The sequence below is a fragment of the Bombus huntii genome, chromosome 12 (assembly GCF_024542735.1).
Source record: "Bombus huntii isolate Logan2020A chromosome 12, iyBomHunt1.1, whole genome shotgun sequence".
Taxonomy (NCBI): Eukaryota; Metazoa; Arthropoda; class Insecta; order Hymenoptera; family Apidae; genus Bombus; species Bombus huntii.
In genome coordinates, this window is record NC_066249.1 from 1,540,002 (window position 1) to 1,564,104 (window position 24,103).

The 24,103-nt window shown below is 36.8% G+C and overlaps 1 protein-coding gene and 1 long non-coding RNA gene across 3 annotated transcripts in view; both read right to left on the reverse strand.

Moving 5' to 3' along the window:
- The window catches only part of LOC126872125 (myosin-I heavy chain), a 48,357-nt gene that overhangs the window by 13,454 nt on the left and 10,800 nt on the right, over nt 1-24,103 (reverse strand). For both annotated transcript variants that reach the window (XM_050631707.1, XM_050631706.1), the window contains exon 3: nt 11,013-11,075. In XM_050631707.1, the coding sequence (XP_050487664.1) occupies nt 11,013-11,075 (63 nt within the window). The remainder of the gene's footprint in view (nt 1-11,012; nt 11,076-24,103) is intronic.
- On the reverse strand, nt 226-11,003 carry LOC126872180 (uncharacterized). The gene is made up of 2 exons (XR_007691900.1): nt 3,991-11,003; nt 226-3,917 (listed from the first exon to the last, which is right to left on the reverse strand). It is a non-coding gene; the product is annotated as an uncharacterized LOC126872180 (long non-coding RNA).

The following is a 24,103-nucleotide window of genomic DNA, read 5'->3' on the forward strand; positions in this document are numbered from 1 at the left end:
TTCAATAAAACAGAATCAACTGTGTTATTCGTAAAAAAAAAAAAGATGCTGAGAATAGACTACCCTGTATTTTTACAAACAGCAAAATTTTATAAATTTATTTGCATTTTAAATTAGTTTTTATTAAATAAGTTTTTATTAAATAATTATTTTTTTGAAAGGATTACTTTAACTTTGTACCTGTTATATTAGAGATAGGATTCTTTGAATAAATCTATCACACCGTTCTGAGCTGAAAAACCTTTATTGCACTTTCTTACATGGTCTAGGGATAAAAACAAAAGAACATCTTAAACCTATCGATTATATCTAGAACTATCTTCTAGTTACTATTTATTGTAACTAGCGCGTCTGCATATGGATGGCGAGCGCGAACTCACGTTGTCATTTTCAACATGTTATTTGTATAAAACAGTGTAAAATTGGTTGGATTTTTACAGAGTCTGGGAGAAACAGCAATGCTATCTTTAGTTTTACAATGTTATTACGACAGTTGGAATAGTTTGGGGTGGTGCGTGATGAGGTAGGGGAAGGAAGACGTACGTAGACAACTCTATTTCCGGTGTGGAAGAACTTTGGTCGACTTGTCAATAAGACTATCTATCTGAGCTTAAAATGTACATGTCATATCCACGAAGGATGCATACGTACTGTATGTAACAGTCGATGTACAAACAAGAACTTGTCACAATGGCGAAAAGATGTAAATTTTAACGTTGCAAGGTTATTTAAAGATCAATACTGCGGTCATAGTTTTAGTTAAGATACAGCGGATAAAAATCAAACAGTGCAATTTTGAAAAATACAATTTGCTACATTTAACAAATATTTTATACTTCTACATTCGTCAGACATTTATGGCAAAAATTAGTTTGCAAAAGTATACGCAACATCCAAATTACAATATTTTTATATTTCATTAATTCTGCTTATAGAAATATAAATTTACATAAAAATCTGTAACTCGGTCGCCATTATTTTATCTAGCTTTGACGTACAAAAAATCTCAGTACAGAAATTTCTTGAATTCCAATTACTTTAATTATAAATGTCCTTTCTTCATAGCAAAAAATCTGCGATATAGTTCATTAGCCTTAATTACCGTTTGGAACGCATCGGACACGACAAACAGATTCCGATGATCCAATAGAAGGTTTGAATTAAGAGCGATAGCTGGGCTCTGGACAACCCTGGTAACCCGATTAATTACAAACGTCATTTGATAGGACATTCCACGACCGAGTTCCATTCGGCCCCTTTCATTTGCTGGTTCCCTTGGGAGACCATATCACGGTTCTAAAAGGTATGTACATCAATAGTTCGATTTCAAACGGATCACAGATTAACGCTTCGCCTTTACGTGGCTCGTAAAATGTTCCCTACTGTGCTCGTGAAATCCTACTTTATTTGACGCTTCCAGTATTTGATTTCTGCCTACATTCGTTATTTTTTCAAACAGAATCCTGTTTTCCACTATAATACAATTTTTTCTTAAATGCAATTTATAAATTTAATATACGATACTGTTTTTTTTAAATAAAGATTAAAAAATCTAATTACCAAACAAGAAGGTAAAAAACTAACTACTAAACCAAAAAGGTAGTAAAATTCTACATTAACATACAAGTTTATATTAAATTTACTTCCTGTGGTTTATTAATATTTATCTTCGTTATAAAATGAAATTGCGTTCTAAGTTAATATTAGTCTATAATCGAAAAATCTAAAAAGGGCCAGATTACCGTTCACGTTAACTATATTCTACCGACGTCGACATTAATGCCAGCTTCGTGAAACCTCACTTAACAAAAGAAAAAAGTAATGTATTCATTATACAAAAGACCGGAAGTGTTTTATAATTTTTTAACAAGGGAAACTTTGCTCGTTAGACGGGTTTCGATTCGACCTGTGCACCGATGCATTATGCACACAGCACCTTAGCTGGTCGTGCGGTTGCAGCCAGTCCCGAACGAAGTAGTGCAACCCAGTTTCGTGTCAGACACGTCCTCTGCGCAACTGCGAACGCAGGGAGAGCGTTAATCCACTAACCCTTGGCGGCTCGTGAAAATTCATCGAAACGCTTGATCCATTTCCATGAAACCGCCGACGAGAACACTTGGGTCGTATGGCCCCCGCTGCATATGTACACACGTGTACCTGGTATATGCACCTTAACGAAAGGGCCGAGTTTACAACGTTTCGAGAATTCCATCTAAATTGGAGTGTCGCGTCGGATCCTTGCAATTTACTTTATCTTTCTGCCAGGAGAGGGAAGACGCGTCGAGATTTCGGTTGCAGTGTTACCGAGCGTTTCAAAGATGCATGCGCCACTTCAGGGAATGAACATAAAGAGGGGAAAAGATTATTGTGCGAGCACCACTGTATGCACCGGGAAATTTACGTAATTGGATTGCTCCGTAAATGTTGATCTTTGCGAAAATTAGCTAAGATAAAAGTCACGTCGTTCTGTGACGCATCAGAACGAAGAAATAAGTTTCTTCTCCTTTATTACTTGAATTATGCTACTTCCCTTTCTTCCTTTTTTTAGGTACTGTAGTTTTATGATAGGATGTATGAATTATATTGGAAGACATCTAATTAAGAGGCTGATGCCATGCTTGTTGTTATGCCATGTTTATTGGCTCTTTACATGTAGTTACATATAGTTACATGTAGTTCCTCCGTAAATAGAGGATATATACAGTCAGTCACAAAAATCTATATACGCGTATCATTGAGTTCTTTGCATTCGATATTTAGATTATAATAAATATTTAAATTGTAAAAGTGAAGATTATACTATATATCATGAAAATCAGTTTGAAAGCTCTATCAATAAGGCAATAGTGTTTATTACAATATTTTAATTCCAATTTATGTAATCTTTTGTATACATCTTTTACTGTCAGAATCGTTAAAAATTTTTGCTTTCTCAAAATTTCTTTTTCAACTTCTTTTTCTCTTTCTTGTACATATTCCACAGAATGCTTTCCTAGACGACAGAAATTATTCTAGGAACATCGTTATTGGCTATATTCGAAAAGGAATTATCTTTGGCCGCGTTTACACAGTAGATAAACTTACGCCGTGGGCCCTAAGTTCTTGAGAAAATAAATGGCCTCCGGTAAAAATAGCGCAGTGCAACGAATTCCAGGTGGCTGTCATACGGAAGATGCATAGACGTATCTTATCTCCTCCTTTCAAGGAATACATCTGGCATGCGTGGACATACGAACTGTTGAGCTCTCCTACATATTTCCTTATCGGTGATTGTTTTGTATTTTGGGAGCTTCAATTTTCAGCATGCTGCTGTTATTAAAACGATGTTTGGATAGCTCTTACCGGACTATCTAACTTTTATTGCGATATTGGCTGGTTGGAATCGGCACACCTGCCGCCGAAAATGAAATTTTTTGAAATACGATTGCCATCCATCAGTTTTCCCAATCTGCGTAATATTTCACCAAACATATAACGTAGCTCATACTCGCGTACAGGGAGTTTCAAAACGATACGCAATCACTCATTAGACATTCTTTCTACGTCATTAAAAATCACTCTCTGCAACTTCTCAAAAAAGTTCTCCTCTTTGTAGTTAGAGTGAAAGAAAACGACTGTTCCACGCCTGTACATAATAACGAGAAAAGAAAGAAGGAAAGAAAGGCGCAGAAAGCGAAGCAGCTATGCGCATCGCGAATGTTTTGACTCCAAGAGTGTAACAGGGGAGCGAAGAGCTCGTGTCCCCGTTTATTCCTGCAGCTGCGACTGCAAAATCAGCGCACGGTTCGCCGACTAGAGGCTGTGGCTCGTGTCAGGACATCGGCACCGGGGATCGTACTTACGACCCCTCTTCTTCGTCGGTGTCGTTGTCCGACCGTGCGCGCAAAGACGAATGGCAAAACGAGGTTACGTCGAACCTAGGGTAAAAACGGGACTGTTTTCCATGGCTCGTTCCTTTACTGGGTCGTTAATTAAGGTTATAATACACACGAAGTCCAACAGGATCAATTAAAGGTGTTCGATGCTGCTCTTGTATCGATGATGAGAATAACACGGGCAAAGTCTAGGGATTTTCCCTAAGTTTGTTGACGCACGCTGATTGGTCCATTGATAACGTCATAAATAACTCGTGAAGAGGTTATACGAGGAGTTTGTATGGACCTATATCGTCGATGGAATGAAAATGTAACACAGGAGGTGAGTTCATCTCTGGATGATTAGAATTTTATTTATACGATTTGAAGAATTACAGATACTAGAATTCTAGTTAAACGTAGAAATGTTATAGGTACTAACAACTGAAGCATAACAGAGGAATTGAGTTTACTTTTGTGACATTAGAATGTTACTTGTATAGGCTCTGCAACTACAATTGGATGCATGAAAGTTACGAGTATCAGAACTGTATTTAAACGTAAATGGGTTATAGGCACTGAAATTATGGATAAATGCAACCACAAGTTACAGGTACTAGAATCATAGCCAAATGTAAAAATTTTAAAACAACGTGACATTGGTGTTTTAGGGATGGAAGACAACAGCAGACGATACATCGCTTTCTTATTTGCATGGGAACCAAACGAAACCTAACGAGTCATCGGTCACGTGAGCTGAGCCCATTCTTCGGAAGAAAGAATGAGACGGTTCCAGAGAAATGGGGGACGCTTCGTTTTTTCCAACGAACAAAACCACAGCCGGTAAAACGGCGTAAAATAGAGAGCCCTAGAGGAAAATGGAGCGATCTAACAACCTGCAGCAGGTCAGCCTTGGCTGATCGTTAATGACGACACACTGGCGGTCCAGTTACCTGAATGATTGTCTTTGACGTGAACCAGTACGGTTGATTACTTCGAAATACACGGATCGATCGTCCGTGCAATACTATAGGAGAAACAGAGGAAGATATATATGCATGTATATAGAAGCTATGGGTGATGCGGAATGTGCAACGACGAGATAAAAATGTTTCATCTCTCTGGCATGCCATATACTGCAAACGAGGGAATATCGAGATGCTCCAGTTCCTTTTGTTTCTGGAGAGACGCGGCTGATAAAGAGCGTTCTTTGACCCGAGAAATCTGGTATTACGTGATGCTAAATACCGTTAATACCGTTCTTCCTTCGATTTGCTTATAATTTGTCGTGTTTGTTCTTGAATAATGGCATTTTAAATCTTATTTTCTGCAATCTTTCGAAAATTGTATTGTTTGTCCTTCTCGCGAACTGCATTTCTTCGTTTATTTGAAATACTTTATAAGCGTTGAATATGCGAAAGGTAATAAAATTAAGTAGGAGCAGTTAAAAAGACCAAATATTTGAAAATTATACATATTAATAATCGTTGAAATATAACATTTATTTCTAGACTATGTAGGCCCGATGAGAACAGGATTATGGTATTTCAGACTCGTTTAAGACTCTTACAATACATATGATTATGTACAGATCCAACACAGTGCGAATAAAATAATGGAATTATCTACATGACGTATACTGGCAATATATGTGCACTTATTATGCACGTACGGTACTGGCCAATCTCAATCTATTGCTTTATTAACTGACCGTCATATCTCAAATTTGTCTGACCTTTAAGTCTGTTTCACTAACTGACCACACGTTGAGATCTTAATTTATGTTTCCTGCTTGCAATTTTACAATTATGTAAATTGATTTTTGTATTTCGAATTTTCATCCTAGCTGCAATGAACAACACGCGTTTCATTATTTTATGAACGAATCGCTGTAACCAAATTGTTCCATCGTTCCTTAAAAGATTTTTTTCAGGATAGGAGTACGATATTCGCGAAGAATAAAATGATAAATAATATAATAATTTTATTATTTCATAATCGAGTATGATGCAAGTTTTGCTATGATTTGTAAGTGACAGCGGAAATTACGCTGGTCCAAGAGCCACAGCGGATCTATCGCGATGGTCGACGATTAATCAGAGCACGACACCGTTTCACGAGCAGAACTGATATTCGATTACCACAAAATTATCCTTACATGCTGAGACCGTTGAGACTTGCTAACTGTGTTTCCAAGTTCCTATTACGAGTTAGGTTAACGATTATGACAAGTGGATTAATAGGTATAATTCCCGTCGATTGGAAAACAATGAGCTGCACGTTTTGCAAATTGTGGACACTGTGGAAATTATAAATTATTAAGCATGTAAAACTTTCCTACCAGGGAAGATCTTCCTTTTCAATTTCAATTACTATAATTTATATTTTATGGAAAGGAAGAATAGAAAGAAAGTAAAGTAAGAAAATATTACGAGTTTGTAAATTATTTTTTCGTGAGGATAAGATTCAAGCCTGTGGTCAATTTCCAAAACAAGGCTTAACTTTTAAGAGCGGTGGGGCATAGCCGTGGTCAATTAATAAAGCAACAGACTAAATCAATATTTGCAGGAGCAAGGTTCAACGAATTGGATTGTAACGAGAAATCACCACTCTAACTAATCATAAGAAAGGTAAATAATGCTATAGTCGCAATTCTTGCCGAAAAAATTCCCTATACACCATAAAAATCGATGGAATGGACGTTGCCCATTTTTTCCCCATATCTTTCATGAGTGAACGATTATTCTAGATGCATGACATTGGTGTTCGATTTTCAATGCACACATTCAATTTCAAGCAGAAATCGGTAATAGATTCATGAGGATCGACACGTGTACCCGGGCATTGTCGCCGACGAGAGGAAAGGACGTGGCTCCAAAGGCTCCAGGGTAACCACGACGAGTCTCCGAATCCGATGTGCGCTCCAGCCCGATCAATAACACGGGGCGTGCACCACAGCGAGCCACCCTTTTCCTTCTTGCCAGCCAGGGGTCCTTTGGTACCCCGACTGACCTTCGAAATTACCGATCTATTTTCACGATCCTTTGTATTTTCTCTTTTAATTACCTTTTTTTCTTATCGATTTCTCATTAAAAATTGTTTAACGTTCAGAAGCTGTCGTTAAAAGAAATCAGCTCTCGTTAATTCTATTATGAGCGAAATTTTACTTAAATATGTCTGTTTCTTATTTCACAGATAATTCATCAAATCTCCTACGATTAGACCTACGATTAGCCTATCTGCTCATTTGTAAGGAGACCTACTTGATTGAACTGTACTCTATTAGTGCTAATGTAACGAAGTTTACTTCGTCAAAAGAGATCAGCTGTCGATAACTCTATCGTAATGAAAGTTTCGTACAAATGTACGATATATATGGCTTATTTTAGAGATAAATAGGAGATAAAACAGTCCTCATTAGCATTGTGTTCGATGTTACATGGAAAATGAAAACATTATTATTTGCATAACATGATCATAATAGAATAACGATGCTATCATTATCGAGTGATAATGTTAAAATGAGATACATATGAGCGTGAACTTTCAGCCACGATAGCCTTTAACGATTGAATATTCTGAACAATATGTGACTTGAAATTTCCCTCATAAGTGATGCCAACGCCCTGTTAGGTTCTAGAAACGCTATAGATATTAGGACATACGAACCTTTTTATACGATTGAACTGTTACTTTCAGCGAAACATTACGAGCCACAACTTATTGATATATTAATAGACTCTCTTATATTGTAGGAAAAACAGATTCGATGATAAAACAAATAAAATTGTTTAGTTTCTAATTTATATTTCATTTCATAAATTGCCGTGACGGCTAATGGGCAAAATATTTGATTTTATTACGCATTACCGAGAGTACTACCGAGAGAAGTCATTTTTCAAGACCTTTTTAAAACGCGGTACTCGCTTGGTATGTGCAGCGCGAGTTCATAAAGTCAAAGGAACGCGATCGAAGTAGAGACACGGGTTACAGCATCAAAGCGGTTTTTCCCGCGAACTTATTACCTACATGCACAGCCAGTCTGTAAAAACCAGCCGAACTTGAAGCGCACAGAAAGACACTGTTTTAAATCTCTCTAGGAAATTATTTCAACCAAACAAAGGAAATTAGCTAGTAAGTTAAAAGATATTAAACAAGCAAAAAATCTTGCCTATTCTTTAGCACAGGAAAAGATAACAACCAAAAGAATCTATTTAGCGAACTACTTGTCAAATATTTTAAAGAAATGATAATAATAATCTAGAAAAGTTACACAACGCGAACAGATTAAAACTTACAAAAATATACGAGCATATAAAACGAATAAAAGATAGAAAAATGAGAAAAAGAGAAATTCTATATTCGGCGATAAAAATAAGATTAAAAAAGTCGTTCGAGCTTGACCAGGTGGAAAGGTTTAAACCGCTGGCTCGGAGCAAATTCTATTGTGCCGTGGCTTTTTCTTTATTGCTTTAATTCCATTTAATCGCCCAGCCCTTTCATATTTTTTACTTTTTTTCCTTGACGAAGCCACACGTCAGTCGAAGGGTCGAATGCCGTTCGAGGACTGTTTCACTGTCGGCGACCCGTATTTACGTACGAAGTGGCTGCCACTCGATCCCGAAATAAGTCCTCGCGCGCAGCCTGCACCCTAATTCGACCAGGCTGATACGCGCGTTAACGCCGCCGATGGTTTTAAGCTCGATGCTTGCACGCCTCGAAATAGAGATTAAAGCTACGCGCACCATAGGGGAAAAAAGAGAAAAGTGCAACGCCAGACGATTATCGAGAACACGCCAGGACACTAGGGACCGTGTCTCTCAGCCTCTTGGAACAGATAGGAAACAATTTGCCGTTGTGCTTGCGAAAATGCTTTTTAAATGGCCTCTAAAAGTATTTTCGAAGGTGTTTTCGGAGATGACGCGAGACGATATGGGTAATCTTATCTTATTGGGAGCCCGAAGAATATTTTTGCAGCATGAAAATGGAAAATGGTTTGAAACTTCCACCGTCGATGGATCTCGTCGTAAATAGGATCTGCAGTGTTCATACATAATAAAAATATGCTTTAATTACAATTAAACAAACTTTGTATCTATATTTATATCTGCAAGCTGAACGTCGATAATCAAGAAGGAAAGAATAGGAAGATAAAGATATATCGTCCAATTAAGTTTCACGCGAATTAATATCTTTGAATAATTCATACGTTGAAATGAAAGGAGAAGTAGGAATGTAATAGTTTTTAGCGATATTTACAGTTTACAGAAATATATAATATAAAAAATGAGGGCAGTTTGGTGTTTTCGCAGTTGTAAAAATAAATGGATTACTCATCGATTCGTCGGCAACGGAGTGTATCGTGACCTACAAAACCCTTCAAGAGTTGATCGGTCGTCTCGCGATATCTCCACGAAAGCACGTCGTGGCTTCCGTTTCCTGTTTTCAAACCGAGGCCTAGCAATTCCAATACGATAAAGGCGTCCTGTCGTCGGCATTCTCTTGTGCCGACGAAATATATTTGATAAAAATGTACGTCGCGTTATTATAACACGTCTTTCACAATAAATTACCATTCTCTCTTCCATAATATGTATCCCTAATTATCGCAATAAATATATTTCGGTTTTATATTGCAATTAACAAACGCAATCTTTATAAATAAATTGTTAATGAAACAAAAAAGATTGTTCGAAATGATATAACGCTATTTTTAAAATATGAATTTACTTAAAGGCATTCTGTTCCGCGTTGATGAAATAAACCACTTAAAAACGTACATCGCGTTACTTTAAAATATAATTCACTGTAAATTACCAAGTTCCCCCTGTGTTCTTATTTAACGTAACAAGCATGTTTCATCCTCATAATGGAAGTAATACTGTAACTTCGAAATGAACCATTAGCATAAAAATTATATTGTACTGTTTGCGATATTATTACGCGATTTAATAATAAGGAGGTAAAAATTCTATCGTTAATAATTTCGAGAATTTTTCAAGCTTCCGAAAACTTCTTCGCAGCAATAATTTAATAATGAAACATTCGTAATATTTCTGGCAAATTACTTGAACATTATTATGCAATTATTCAAAATAGTTTTGGAATTATTTCATAATTAAAAAAAAAAAAAAGAGAAGAAACTCTCCATCATTAATAACTCTGATAATTTTTGAACGTTCTAAACGGTTCTTCCACAGGAGTAATTTAATAATGAATCTTTCATTATACACGTGACCAAATTCTTAATTGTATACGATAGGAGAAACCAATTATTGCTTGCAAAGGAGAGGGGATAGGCACGTGCAGTCTGCTCCGTTCTTCGAGGCAGACGCCGTGTTTAATATTTGCTATTCTTCGACAGCACTTCCTGCATACATTTGACGCCGGAAGTGCGTAAGTAATTGCGCATTTCAGCAACCGCGGCACACTCTTTGTTGTTTTAATTCAGCTGCAATCCTCGGGTATGTAGCAATTTCATCGTGAGATATATTTAAAGCACGTATTCTTACAAAAGTTCTTCTCTACATAGTAGAATCTGCAGAGGAAGTTAATATTCTATAAAATACATCGGCATACCAAAACTATTACTTTCTCTAAGAAAGATAATTATAAGAAACTAGAACGTTTCTTCGAAGAATAGTTCTTTATGTAATTTTATAAATATTTATATGAAAAGGAGGTGCTTCCTCTTTACAAATTTTCCTACAATTTAGTACGCACTGGAGAAGTTAATGTAACGTAGCTGATAAGGAAAAGACAAGTTCTTGGGTCCAATGATATAAACTTTCAAAAATATATAAATAAAAATTTCTTGTAATATTATTTTGGTATTCCTGGCTAGTCGAAAAATTTCACCGTATAAAGAAATCTCTTCTATATTACATTACTCGCTCTAGAAATATATTACGATGAAAGACTCACTCTACACTAATATCCGTATTATGATTCACGTTCTCGATAACGCTAATTACCTCCATTCATTACCAATCCATTACAATGAGTAAAATTTCAACTCATAACCCCTACGATTCCCAATCGAACGATTGCCTCGATTCAAATAAAGAAAAAAAAGAAAAAAGGTCAGAGGAATCTAGTATTCGTCTTAAGCAGTGTGCATTAAAAGATAATCACGCGAAACGGTTCTAATTTACTCACGTTCGTGTAGAAGTCCACCTCTTTGTACGGATTCACAGCCACCAGTATGGATCCCGTGTACGTCTGGTCGTCGAATCGTAATATGCTAAAGTCAAGGAAAATTATCGAAGCAGCGACTCGTTAAATCGCTGATGCATTCAAGCAAGTCGTTCGTCTATTAATCTCACCGTGCGACCAAGAGATGCAAATGAATGGAGGAGGGGAAAGGAAAAGGAAAGGAAAGGAAAAAAAGGGGTGGTGGGGGATGGAAGGTGTGTTTACCCATAGCTGAAAGGAACCGTGTCGACGGCATTATTTCTCATTCCCCAACCTCGTGAACCGCCTTGAATGATAATGCGAGACGCATTTTGAATGGAGACCTACACTCTGTGCACGTGACGTCACGCGCAACCACGTAAATGCGTGTCGCTATTTCTCTTTTTCTTATTATATTAAACCGTTTTACGAAGTGTATGCCTGTTTCAGATGAAGAGGGAATTTCCTAACGTTTCATTGTCTTAGTTTAGGATTATCGTAAGAGCTTAAGAGTGATTGCTGAAAAAGAATCTTTTAATAACAAGAGCTGTAGGGAAATTTGTAAGGTGTAATAATTCCTAATTCTTACGTTCAGAAACCTTTGAAAATTCTTATTATAATATTTGTAACTACACAGAGATCGAAATATATCACATTGCAATAATATGCCTGCAAGGAACGTCACCTCGAAAACAAAAATCCGAAAGCAAAGGAAATTAATTCGATTCAAATGAAAAAATCAAAACCGAAGAGTCGGATTCAATGGAAACTGCGATCTCCGCCCCTGCAATCAGCCAGACGTTGTTCCTCCTCGTGATCCGAACTCCTACCCTCCTGGACGTAATTCATTCCGTCTCTCTGATTCGATCGACGATAGAGCGAAAGCGTAAGACAAAAGAAAAGCAGGGCCTGACGATAACTAAATGGTACATTCACCGATTGTTAGAGAGAGAGAGAGAGAGAGAGATTTTAACGATGTCTCGAATTACCGAACGAGTCTCCTTGTTATGTAGTTCATCTACAGACTTATCTGTCTTCCTTCCTTCTGTCTGGCTAACTGTTATCGAAGTACTCGATCCATTCTCCTTTATTTTAACCCTCGTCTCTATCCGTTGAAATTCGTGCGTATTCGATAGAGAAGAAAACAACGTTATAAAAATCAAGGTCGAAAGTAACCAAAGAAAATTTTCTATTTTTTAAATTTTAACCGTTGATAATGGTTATCCGAGAAAGCAAAAACTAACTGATAATGGTTATTTAAACTTAATTAAAATTTTAATTAATCGATCTTCTAACTAAAATCAGTTAAACGAAACCTATCTTACCACCAGTGCCAAAAATTAAAATAAACGTATACGTATTAACAAATTCAAATAAAATTGTCATAAAGACATCAACCCTTGCGCTACAATTTTTCCTTTAATTTAGGATACAACAATTATAATCTCCCATTTTCCTTCTTCTTTCTGCCTAGCTATTCGTTATCCGCCCGATTCATCCCCTCTCACTTCAATCCTCGTTTCTATTGCTTGAAACCAATCCGTATTTGATAGAGAAGAAGATTATCGAGAGCGGTGGTTCCATCGAGGAAGAATCCTCGAGAGAATGGTTGGCGATTTTCGGCCTCCCTTGCATAATAACCGAACGATGACACGCTTCCGGCGGTAGATCTAGATGGGGTGGAGGACGTCGAAATGACGTCACACCCGGGGGTTGAGTACGAACCGATGACTCACGGATGAATGCCAGCAGCGAGAAAGGGGATAATATAAGTACTATAACCGTATACCCTTCTGTAACATTTGAAACAGCAGGCTGACCCCCCATCGACTGGTTTTTGGGACTAGTGGTGAAGCTGGGTTGCACTTTGCAACCATCTAAATGTGCAAGCCTCTGTAGTTTCTGCGTTTTGTGCGGAAAGTTTGAAAACACGTTGAGAATTATTAGAGGCAACGAAGACGGTGAAAAATTAAAGTATGGGCATGTTTTGAAATTAAAGTTTGAGACGAAACAGAGGAGAAGCGTAAGGTATTTTCTAAACTGTGTGTATCCGTGGTTTTCTGCAATTTCCCTGCTTTGTATAGAAAACTTGGAACTCGTTGGTGTTTGCAAGGATCAAGGTCTATCGGAAACAATGGGGGCGTGGTGAAAAATAAAAACCTGAGGATGATTTGAGATGAAAGAGTGATGAAGCGTGAGACGGCTGAGCTTCCTTTAGCTTCTCTATTTTATACGAAAAGATTGGAAATAATTGAATCCTATCGCAGCGTGAAGAGATCGAACGTTGTTAGAAGCAACGGACACGGTAAAAAAATAAAATTTAGGGGATGATTTAAAACGAAAGGAGAGATATAAGGTACTTCTTAAACTTCGTGTATCGATGGCTGAACTTTCTGTAGTTCCTGTGTATCGGATTGAGAAAATTGCGAGTTATTGGAGTTAATGGTGAAGAATAAGAATCTATAGGGATGGTCTGAATCGATCGGATGGGCAAAGTGTAAGATGCCTTATAAACTTTATGTATAGTTGACACAATATAGTGTATCGATAGTTGACACGATATTATGTATCATTAGCTATATATCATAGGTTTGGTCAATTTAGCTTCTGTGTGGTTCAAAGTTGTCGGTTTAAGATGGACTACCACAACATCATTCTGCGAACAGTATATTCTATTTCGGGTAGACGCTCATTTTGATTTCAAGAGAAGCTTTTACGTGCTTAATGGACTGGCTTTTTACGGCTGCCTTGAGCTTGATATGTCGAAGAAGGTTACTGAAGGAATAGTAAACGGGGATGGTCTTTGTCCCGTCACTTTTCATTTTTCCTACTCGATCGATGAAGCTGCCTTTCGTCAGGCTAACTTGAGTCCTGTGTAAACGACAGGTAGAAGGTTACCTTTACGTCGCAGTAAAGAAAGAAATATTTGCCAGCGGACGGAAAGGTCGTCGACTAAAATAGACGTAATGTCGCCTGATATGGAGGAGGTTGCTGGAGAAGGCGTCATCAACCCTCTACTTTTTGGCCAACGTAAAGGAAGAGAAATGCGAGTCGTTCGCTTGCTGGCTTATACCACAGATATCCATGGATTTATTATTCCATTCTTTTACTAGATTATTGTATCTCTGAGGAAGTTACAAAATTCTTCGAAAACTACCGTATATTAACTCTCAGACAGTAGTATACAAGTTGGCTCAATTCTGACACATGTAAACTTTTTACGTTTATTACATTCTAAGCTATTGCATTGGCCACAAATCATTCCTCATTTATTATAATACTTTATAAAGTTTGTAAGATCTGTTTATATCTTTATAAATTTCATAAGATTCTACTTTACCCATTATGAAAGCATCTCCATCAATTTTCATTCATCTTCTTTCGCTACTTTCATATTAATTCCAACATGATTCCTCATAATCCTATCGTGTAGTGTATTGGTTGAAGACATGTGTTAGACAAACAATTATATACATAGTACTTTCTTTCAATATATTCCAGATTATTCTAACCCGAGAGGGCTGTTCATTAGAAAAAAAAATAGACACAAGAAGTAAGTGTAAAAATCAAATTATAACAGAAGACAAGCTAATTAGTTTAAGCAACGTATCACAATAAGATCGTAACCACGAATGGATTAAAATAATTAAAAAGAAATTAAACAATCCACGTATCAGGATCAGAATCTCCCATTGGAGAAGCAGGAAACACGGTTCTGTTTGTAATCCGCAGGAAACTCCTTATGGGCAGTCGCATTTCCTTCCATTGTCGTTGACGATATTAATCTTTCGTCGTACAGAAAAGCGTTCCGAAAGAGGAATTCGTGAAATTCCACTGAAAAATACTTCGTATTTAACGTGCACAGAGAGATTTTTATTGTACAATTTCAAAGACGTTTCACGTTCGAGAGATCGGTTGAAACGCAACGTTATGTCGACGAAGTAGCAGAAGAATTCTCTCGCATTGAATTGGAACCGATCAGTGCATCGTTGGAAAAACGGTTTCGACAAAATCTAACGCTAAAATTGTCACAGAGTAAGCTCGATATGCAGCGACGCAAGAAAATATAAGGAAATCGTTATATCGAAGCCTTTGGCGAGCGTTTCTACAGTCAAACCAGCTTATTTGTCTTTGGCTGTAGCCTGTGAGAAAAGTACTAAAAGCAGCCAGCGCTGTAGCTTCTAAAGATGGGAATGTAATCATCCGTTCACTTTTTTTCTATATCTTCTTCTTTGTCTGGAGGCGGGCGAATTCTTTCAGATGTTCGAGGCTTTTGTGGATAGAGCAACGAACCTCTGAAACGTGTTTTCCTAATTGGAATAATCATTGCTGCTCGAATTTCACGCTAATCACACGTGAAATGAATTGATAGTGTTGCATATTCTTAGAGAGAATAACAGAATATTTCGTAGACCAAAAATGAACGAATCATTCTGCAATGATATTACCCAGACAAGATATAAAGAAAATGATTTCAGAATAAGTCATGAAAATGAATAATGTAAAGGATATTCAAAGATGGGCATAAAAAGAGTCTTATCGAATGAAAAACATTTAAGAAAGTATACAAATAGTAATCCAAAAGGACACCGTAACGATAATCTCGGAAAATATACCAGGAAATGTAAATAAATATCTCCAGCAATAACCCTTTAAAAAAGCACGAAAGGAAAGACTATAAAGTTAAAAATAAAAAGAAACAACAAAAATCTACAACAAAAAAGATACGAATACAAATCTGAGAAACTAGCATTAAAATGACAAATTTCCAAGAAATAAGATAATCTAGAAGAAGCAGCCGCCTGCAGTAACTCTAATCACAAAGTACAGCATTTCCGTTTCGGACATCGTCACCACTCGACCTCGCTTCTCGACATTTCCCGCATTTCCACTGCACCACCTAATGACGGTCAGTATCCGGTTCGAGGGTCAACAGACAAACGTTGCAAACAGGATGGCTGACCCAGAAACCCGGGAAGGACAATTTTGCGCGCGCGCACCGGACAAGAAGAGCATGAAATTTTCAATAAAACGCAACCCCCATACACACCGGCGAACCGGGTGACCTGAAAGGAGGCTGGTCCGGAAAAGGATCAATCTCCATCCCTTTTTCTAGCTGCAGAAATCTTGATATAAACGAGCGTGAGATCTTCGATCGATATAAACGATAACCAAGAGCATTTCGTTTCAATGCATCGTTGATATAAGAAATTTCATTAACCTTTCCGATACTATACTCGATAAGTTGTTAATTGATTAAACTATATGTGAATTTACTTTGAATCAAACGGGTCATGAATTTAGAGTATCATATTCTGTGTACAAAATCATAAGGAAAAATGTGTTTCTGTTATTTCTTATTATATCGAATACTAAAAACGAATTTCTTTTCACAAGGAAATTAAAACGAAAGATGAAAATATGTATATATAATATAAAAGAAGAAACAAACTTTCATTCATACACTTGGCAAAATTACAATCCCCAAAGGTATATCAAACTTTATAGAATGCAAAAATCTCCTAAATTCTGCAAAAGTTTTTAAAATCAAACTTCCAAAAAAATGTACCATTGTAAATCTATAATTCTGTTAATTTCATAAAATAGAAAGGTTTTTGTTCAATTTCACTATTATAATTTAATGCTAATTTTTGATAAACGTAAGATTCACAAGCTTCTATATCTTTTCATATTAAACTATCATCAACCGAGTTAAATTGGGCGGTATAAAGACTTCTACGCGTTCTGATAGACTTGGTTGCTTGGTTTCTTTTCGTGGCCCAGTTCGGTTTCGCATCGACAGTTTCAGCAAACACGGGACACAGGGTTTTCTCGAGAGACTGCCGCATATCCGGTCTTGTGTATTCCATCTCTGTTTCGTTCCATGGCTTCGTCGAGGGTTTCGAAACGCGCCACTAAAAGGTGGCCGAGCTTCGTCCTCGACGAAAGCAATTGATGCAGCCGGCTAAGAGCGCTTCGCCAGCGAGAGGTTAATGAGAGCGAACCACCCTCCGCCTCGCAAACCTATTCGCCTCGTGTACACGTGTATAGTCGGAGGAAGAAGCGTAGAGAGATCGTGCAATCGGTATCGAGGCGTATATGTTTCAAGTATACGTGTTTTTTTAGGTATTTAACCTGCTAACCGCGGAGTTTCGTTTCAAAAATCCGTTACGAGTCGCGTAGTTAAAATCAAGCAATGACGAGTATATACGTCGAACGCAGGGCAAATGCTGGTATTATAAATTTTTCGAAGAAAGCAAAACGAGGAAGGATTACATTTTAATTGGATAAAAAATTAATAATTTATTGTTATGAAAGGTATGTATTGTTGTTATTAGAAACTTAAAGATTGCCAAAAAAATAATAAAGTAAATTACACAAAACAATTTGGGCAATAACCGATATACGCAGTAAAGTACACAAATAGGGATGCATTGGGGAAAATAATCAACTCAATTTATAAAAAACAATACATTGTACGTATAACCGGTATACTAAAGAGAATAATCAAATAATCAAACTTTTTCTTGTAAAATACATAATAGGTTTATTGGGAGTATAAAGGAAACATACTACTAAATGCCATTTAAATGGTAATTTTTTATTTCACACGACGAGTATACACGTCAATCGCACAGAAATACAGTTTTGGATTCACGTTTATACACGTCGAACTCAATTAACTGGTTAAAGACGCATCCGGATAAATATATAATCCGAAGAAATATTTCTATAGCAATATGAAATTACTAATTATACTAATACACCAATAACTAGTTATATTTGAACATAATCTTCGTTTCAATTAACAACACTGATATTGGTAAATACGAATAACAACTGTGTTATAGAAATTACAAACTATAAGATTCTCCCAATGAAACTATATTAATTAATAAAAAAAATGAAATGAATATATCAACAAGCAATACAAATAATAAAGATCCAAATTTTCCTTCTTATCTACATCGCAAACAATTTTTGTATTAATTTTTACAAGAAATTTGATCAGAAGAGATAAAAGCCCTAAATGTTACGTAAAAAAAGAAAAACCTAATCTCGTTTATGATTACATTCCTTTCTAGTCCATTCGTTCAATCTTTATCGTAAACTTCCGGTATATGTCACACAGTGAAACTTTTCTTCAAATACCAGCAAAGAAAGATATCGAGAAATATGATTTGTGTGACGTCATGTAAGCGTCGATAATATTTGGATGAAAGCTCGATTCGTTCACACGTGGGGAAAAAACACGAGTTAAGAGCGAGCAACTCTTTTGGTCCCTTCACTGACTACATTTCATCGGCACCCATTATCTACCTACCTCTCATACGAGCTACCCAACGCTCCTTTTCCACAGGCTAGTTTCTCTTTCGTGATATCGGATTAACCCTAGTCCGGACGACAACGTCGAAACCGGAAGCTGAGAATCCCCTCGCGCGTCCCTTATGCAACTCTGGTTATCTGATCGAGCATCATTCATCGTCTTCTTTCCCTAGTCTCCACCCACGGTTATCTCGTTTACCCTGCGCCTCGACCACCAGTGGGTTTTAATTTTGTACATGCACACGTGCAGCTCGATACAACCACGTTCACAGATTTAAGTTAATACATAAAATGTACATTAAAACTATTCGATAAATAGCTTTTAAAGAAAATTGTTTGTTTTCTGCTAATGTATCTTGTTATCTATCCACTCTGATTTCTGTTCAATATTTACAGAAAATTTTTTTATCGTACGTTATCTAAGTTTTCTTAAGTTTCTTATATAATATACAGGGTGGTTGGTAACTGGTGGTACAAGCGGAAAGGGGGGTGATTCTACGCGAAAAAAGAAGTCGAAAGTATAGAATAAAAATTTTTTTTTTTAATTTTTCCATCGAGACAACGATCTACAGTGAGATCCGTTATAACGTACCGCACGCGTACCGAGCGAAAATTCAAAGTCGATTTTCTCGAAAACAAGGCCTCGAACGAAAAATTTTTATTCTATATTTTCGACTTCTTTTTTCGCGTAGAATCACTGCCCCTTTCCGCTTGTACCGCCAGTTACCAACCACCGTGTATATGGCAAACGGAAAGATCTCATTAAATAATTTTCTTTCGATAAAGTTATTTATTATTATATTCCAATTACTATCTCCAACTTTTTCTGCCTACTTGTAAAATTATTTAAAATTATTTCCTATTACTCAAATTTTTCATTATTACATTTTAATCACCACTCCCTATTAAAATCCCAGCTCCTAAAATTATTTCCTGCTGTATCATAATTATTTATTATTTCCTACTACGAAAACTCCATTATTTTCCAGCTAAATTCACGTGACAAAGTACAAAGGAGGCAGAAGCCAGAGGCTCGCGAGGACGTCAACGTCAGATCTCCGCAGTTGAGCCTCTTATTTGTATGCTATCGATGTTTTCACCGCGACGAGCTAGGCGGCGAAAGACACGGATCGTCGTTGCTGTCGGTTCGCCTCGGAACTTTCAATTTTCCTAACGAAATTAACCGTGACAAAAGACCGGGAACCCGTTGCTTGGTAAAACTGTACCGGTTTCGTGTAATTAGTCCTGGCCGTCGTACTTTAACGAGATTCGATCGGCCGTCACGGCACAAACGTTTCCGTAATGGAGGCGAAAGAGATTCGCTTAAATGGAATTGATTATATTCGTTCGATCGTTGTTGGAAGAACGAGATAATTGGAAGCATGATATAATTTGCCTATATCACGAAATTGCAACTAATAATAGCTAAGTTGTGCACTACACTAAAGCTTCTTTTTTATTCGTATTCGTTATAAGAATAATCGATTGCAGGTTTTCATGGCTCATCTAATGTTTCGTATAAATAAACTATGGTGCAGTAATGTAGAAGTAAATGAAGAAAATAACGTTTCAAAAATGTATATGTTATTCTCTAATTTTTCGATTACGATTTTATGACTATATGTTCTGACTTTTTATTAACACAGCCTTAACATTTTTCTGCAGAATTATAACAATGAAAAATGTGTATATGGAATCCAGGAAATAGTGTGATTAAAATGTAGTAATAAATAAATATGTATACGTAATAGCAGAAAACAATAAAAATTTCCTCGTCTATCCTTCAGCGAGTTTGTTACTATTTCTTATATCGCAACATATAAAATAATTTGTCCTACTCTCTACATCCTTCAGATCCTCCGATCGCAAATAATTTTCCAAAATCTGTGTTAACACTTCCAAACGTCTGATCAATCTCTTATTCGCCTAAAATTTAACCAATAGCCAACCGCTAAATAGCGTAAATAACCAAAAGAAAGGAACCAGCATTCTTCCGTCTCTCACGGATATTATGAGGGAAAAGGATATCCATTAACTAAAAAGCATTCTACAGCGAACTTCGATTTCAATCGTAACCAAGTGGAAAGCTCGTTGAACGATCTATGGAAGCACGGAAATGGAGGAGGAACTGTCCGGCATAGAAATTCGAAGGAACATCGCCGGTTTCTTTAACGTCCGCGTGATTTCTCGATTACATCATCGTGCAAAAACGACGATTTCCGTGGTGTTCCGTTTCCAGCGAGAGGAACGCCCGCTGCTGCGCACGATTCTTGGCACAAGGGCCATCATTTTGTCGAAAAGCGAACGCCTCACGGCGTTTTATCGCCGACGTATTATTTCACCCGGTAATAATGTGCAATCTCGCAGTTTAATATCGACGCTGACGTAAATACATTACCATTGAAAGGTGTATCGAGTTGGCTACTTCTTCACACAGATTGCCGTTTAATCACGGAAAAATTGAGGATTTTAATAGTTCTAGCCGTGTTGCAGTTACTATGGTTATATGCTTATTATGGCTAAGAACTTCGATTTTTCAAATTGTTAATTAGTCCAGCTCGATATTCAAACGCGTAATCTTTAACATTTGATGCGAGATGCTACAACCATATTATATCGTGAAAATTACTATTCTTATTACACGAACCTGTCCAAATTATTGGATTTTTTAAGATAAGAAACATTTTAAAAAGATAAGAAAGTTGTTAAACTTATTATACAACTTCTTCCATTTTTATCACTTTGTTCGTTCTAATATTGGAATATACAGGGAGGTTGGTATCTGGTGGTACGAGCGTAAAGGGGGTGATTCTACGCGAAAAAAGAAGTCGAAAATATAGAATAAAAATTTTTCGTTTGAGGCCTTGTTTTCGAGAAAATCGACTTTGAATTTTCGCTCGGTACGCGTGCAATACGTTAAGGTAAGAAAGTTGTTAAACTTATTATACAACTTTTTCCATTTTTATCACTTTGTTCGTTCTAATATTGGAATATACAGGGAGGTTGGTATCTGGACCACCAGAAAATATAAAATAAAATTTTTTTTTTAATTTTTCCATCGAGACAACGATCTACAGTGAAATCCGTTATAACGAGAGGCGATAAAGTGTACGCGTACCGAGCGAAGATTCAAAGTCGATTTTCTCGAAAACGAAGCCTCGAACGAAAAATTTTTATTCTATATTTTCGACTTCTTTTTTCGCGTAGAATCACCCCCTTTCCGCTTGTACCACCAATTACCAACCACCCTGTATATATATAACTTTGATATATCTGACCGATTTTACGGCTTATCTATATCGTAAAGGCTACTGTACTTTATCTGTGCTACTGAAAGGTATCTTTCTCGATCGAAATAGCACTCGCAAAGGCGAGCGGTTCGTAGTGCAGCTATTTAATCAACCTGCGATCTATCGATCGGGCCCTTTGGGAAGAACCAGGATACACCGCGGCTAGTTCTATTAGCTATACGGTTGATAGTCTAAAGGAAATTCTGATACATTGTACGATCGGCCCGATCTTTTATCAAAAGTAATCTATAAGAAATTCCGCATTTTTATGTTATTTCCTATTTTTTATAAACAATTTTTATGTTCCAGATATTTTTAATTGTGTGTTTTTGTAGAAATGTTCTTTTAGAAAACTTTTAATTATTTACAAAATCCAGTATCAGACGTTATCTAAAAGTCCAGTGACATACAAGAGATAAATCCGATCAGAAGTTAACAGTTGATGTTTCAATTTAGCTTTTTATATGGTGGTTTCTCGTGTACAATTGCTTAGATTTATGAAAACAACCCGGACGCACGTTTTAATCAATCTAAAAGCATCAGAATATGAAAAATATCTAGAAATTTGAAGTGTAGCGTTGTCGGATGATACTGATTGTTTTTAGTTGAATTTAAAGTAATCAACGATACGTGTTGTTTGGAATTGATAGTGGAAATCACAGGATGTGGTTAGTTACTTATACTAATTACGCGTGGATTGATTGATATGTAGTATGTTCAGTGTTTGGTCATTGAATATACGGTTTTATTCGTTCACTGCAATCAACCGATAATTAAACTTCCTGCGGAGGCTGCACGATCTGTGACTGTACACTGAAATTATTCGAGCCTACATTTTAATTGAATACGCTAATTTAATATCGGAGAACGGAAGAAACTGAAGAATCTATAACGTAATTTACAATTTGGATATGTAGAAAAATATTCAGCTGTAATTATTTTTCTCGATTCTTCTTCTGGATTGAGGCGATACGTAAAATCAAATTGAAAATGTAAACGGAGTTAATGTAAAGAACGTAGAAAAGAATGTAACAGAATTAGGAATACAAATTTACATAAACGGCCATAGTTTATAAATTATTAACAACAACGATATTATTCCATCAATTATCGAATGTCGCAATGAAAAATGAAAAGGAAGAACCTACGAAGAAGAGAACATTTTCTTTGGTAAAAGCTTTGTCATCGTTGATTTCGTGGCCAATTTGACGTCTATGCGTCCCACACGTCGCGTTCTGCGACGTTCATCGTCGTAATGCACGAGGAAGTGTCCACTAACGAGTGCGTTCCAACGACGACCTAAATCATCGAAGCGGACGCATCACGCGTTTGAATTCCGGTGTTTGATCCATACCGAACCATACCGAAGAGCAAAAACTATGCCGCTACTGGTTAGGCGAATCGTGCCGGCTTCGTTAACGACCCATCATCGTCTATTCGTGTTGGAAAATCGATTACACGTTCCTTTCGAATTCAGTGTAACATCACGAATATCCTAGCGCTTTACGACAGAACAAAGTGTTTTTAATTTAATTCCAGTTTAACGATGGTAAATTCGTAGACATGACGATTCGTAGATATTTAATTTTAGAAAAATTTATATAGAAATCTAACAATTAATCCCTTAACGTTCAACTTCTAATGCATCAAACAATTAAATAAGTCATCTTAACCATTAATTTCATTTGCTCTAGTTTTACAAATTTATTATAATTCTGTAAGCTTTGACAGAAACCCAAAACCTCTGCAATGTTTCCACAAATACGATACGTTACTTCCGTCAATTCGACTAACGATAAAATTCGACAAAACAATAAAAAGTAATTATAGTTACATAATTATTTTTCCCTACTACGAAAATAACTGACCTCTCCGGCATAAACCTCCAATATCCCGAAAAACATAATACAATACTGTCTCCGATCCAACTAACGAAAACCAATGAATTAGCTATCTCTTCCTAAGTTCAATGCTCTCTTCAACAAACCTCCTCATCCTCTCCAATATCTGGAAGAAAGTAATACAATACTTGCAGCAGTTCAACCAACGAAACTAATAAAAATCAGCGAATCAACTATTTTTCTTTCTATTCGTTGGTAAGCCAATTAAGAGGAAAACCAATCCAATTAAGATATCAAGAAAAGGGTCACCGCGAACTTGCCAGACTCCTAAACTTCCCTCGATATTTCCAGCTCGAAGGCGAGTCGATATTATGCGTGTGCCTATGAGAATATCGAGCCATACTCGTAATAAAAGGCACGGATGATCATTTGGACGTCTTTTCGCCCTCTAGCCATAGATCACGAACGTAGGATAATCGAAAGAAGGGTGAGGGGTGGATTGAAGCACGACAAGAAACTACAGTGGGTCGGGTCGGTGTCGGTCGTTGGGTCGGTGAAACCAGAGGATGAATGGGTCTGGCCCTGGGGTGGTTCACCAGCTGACTGGGGTTGTCGTCAT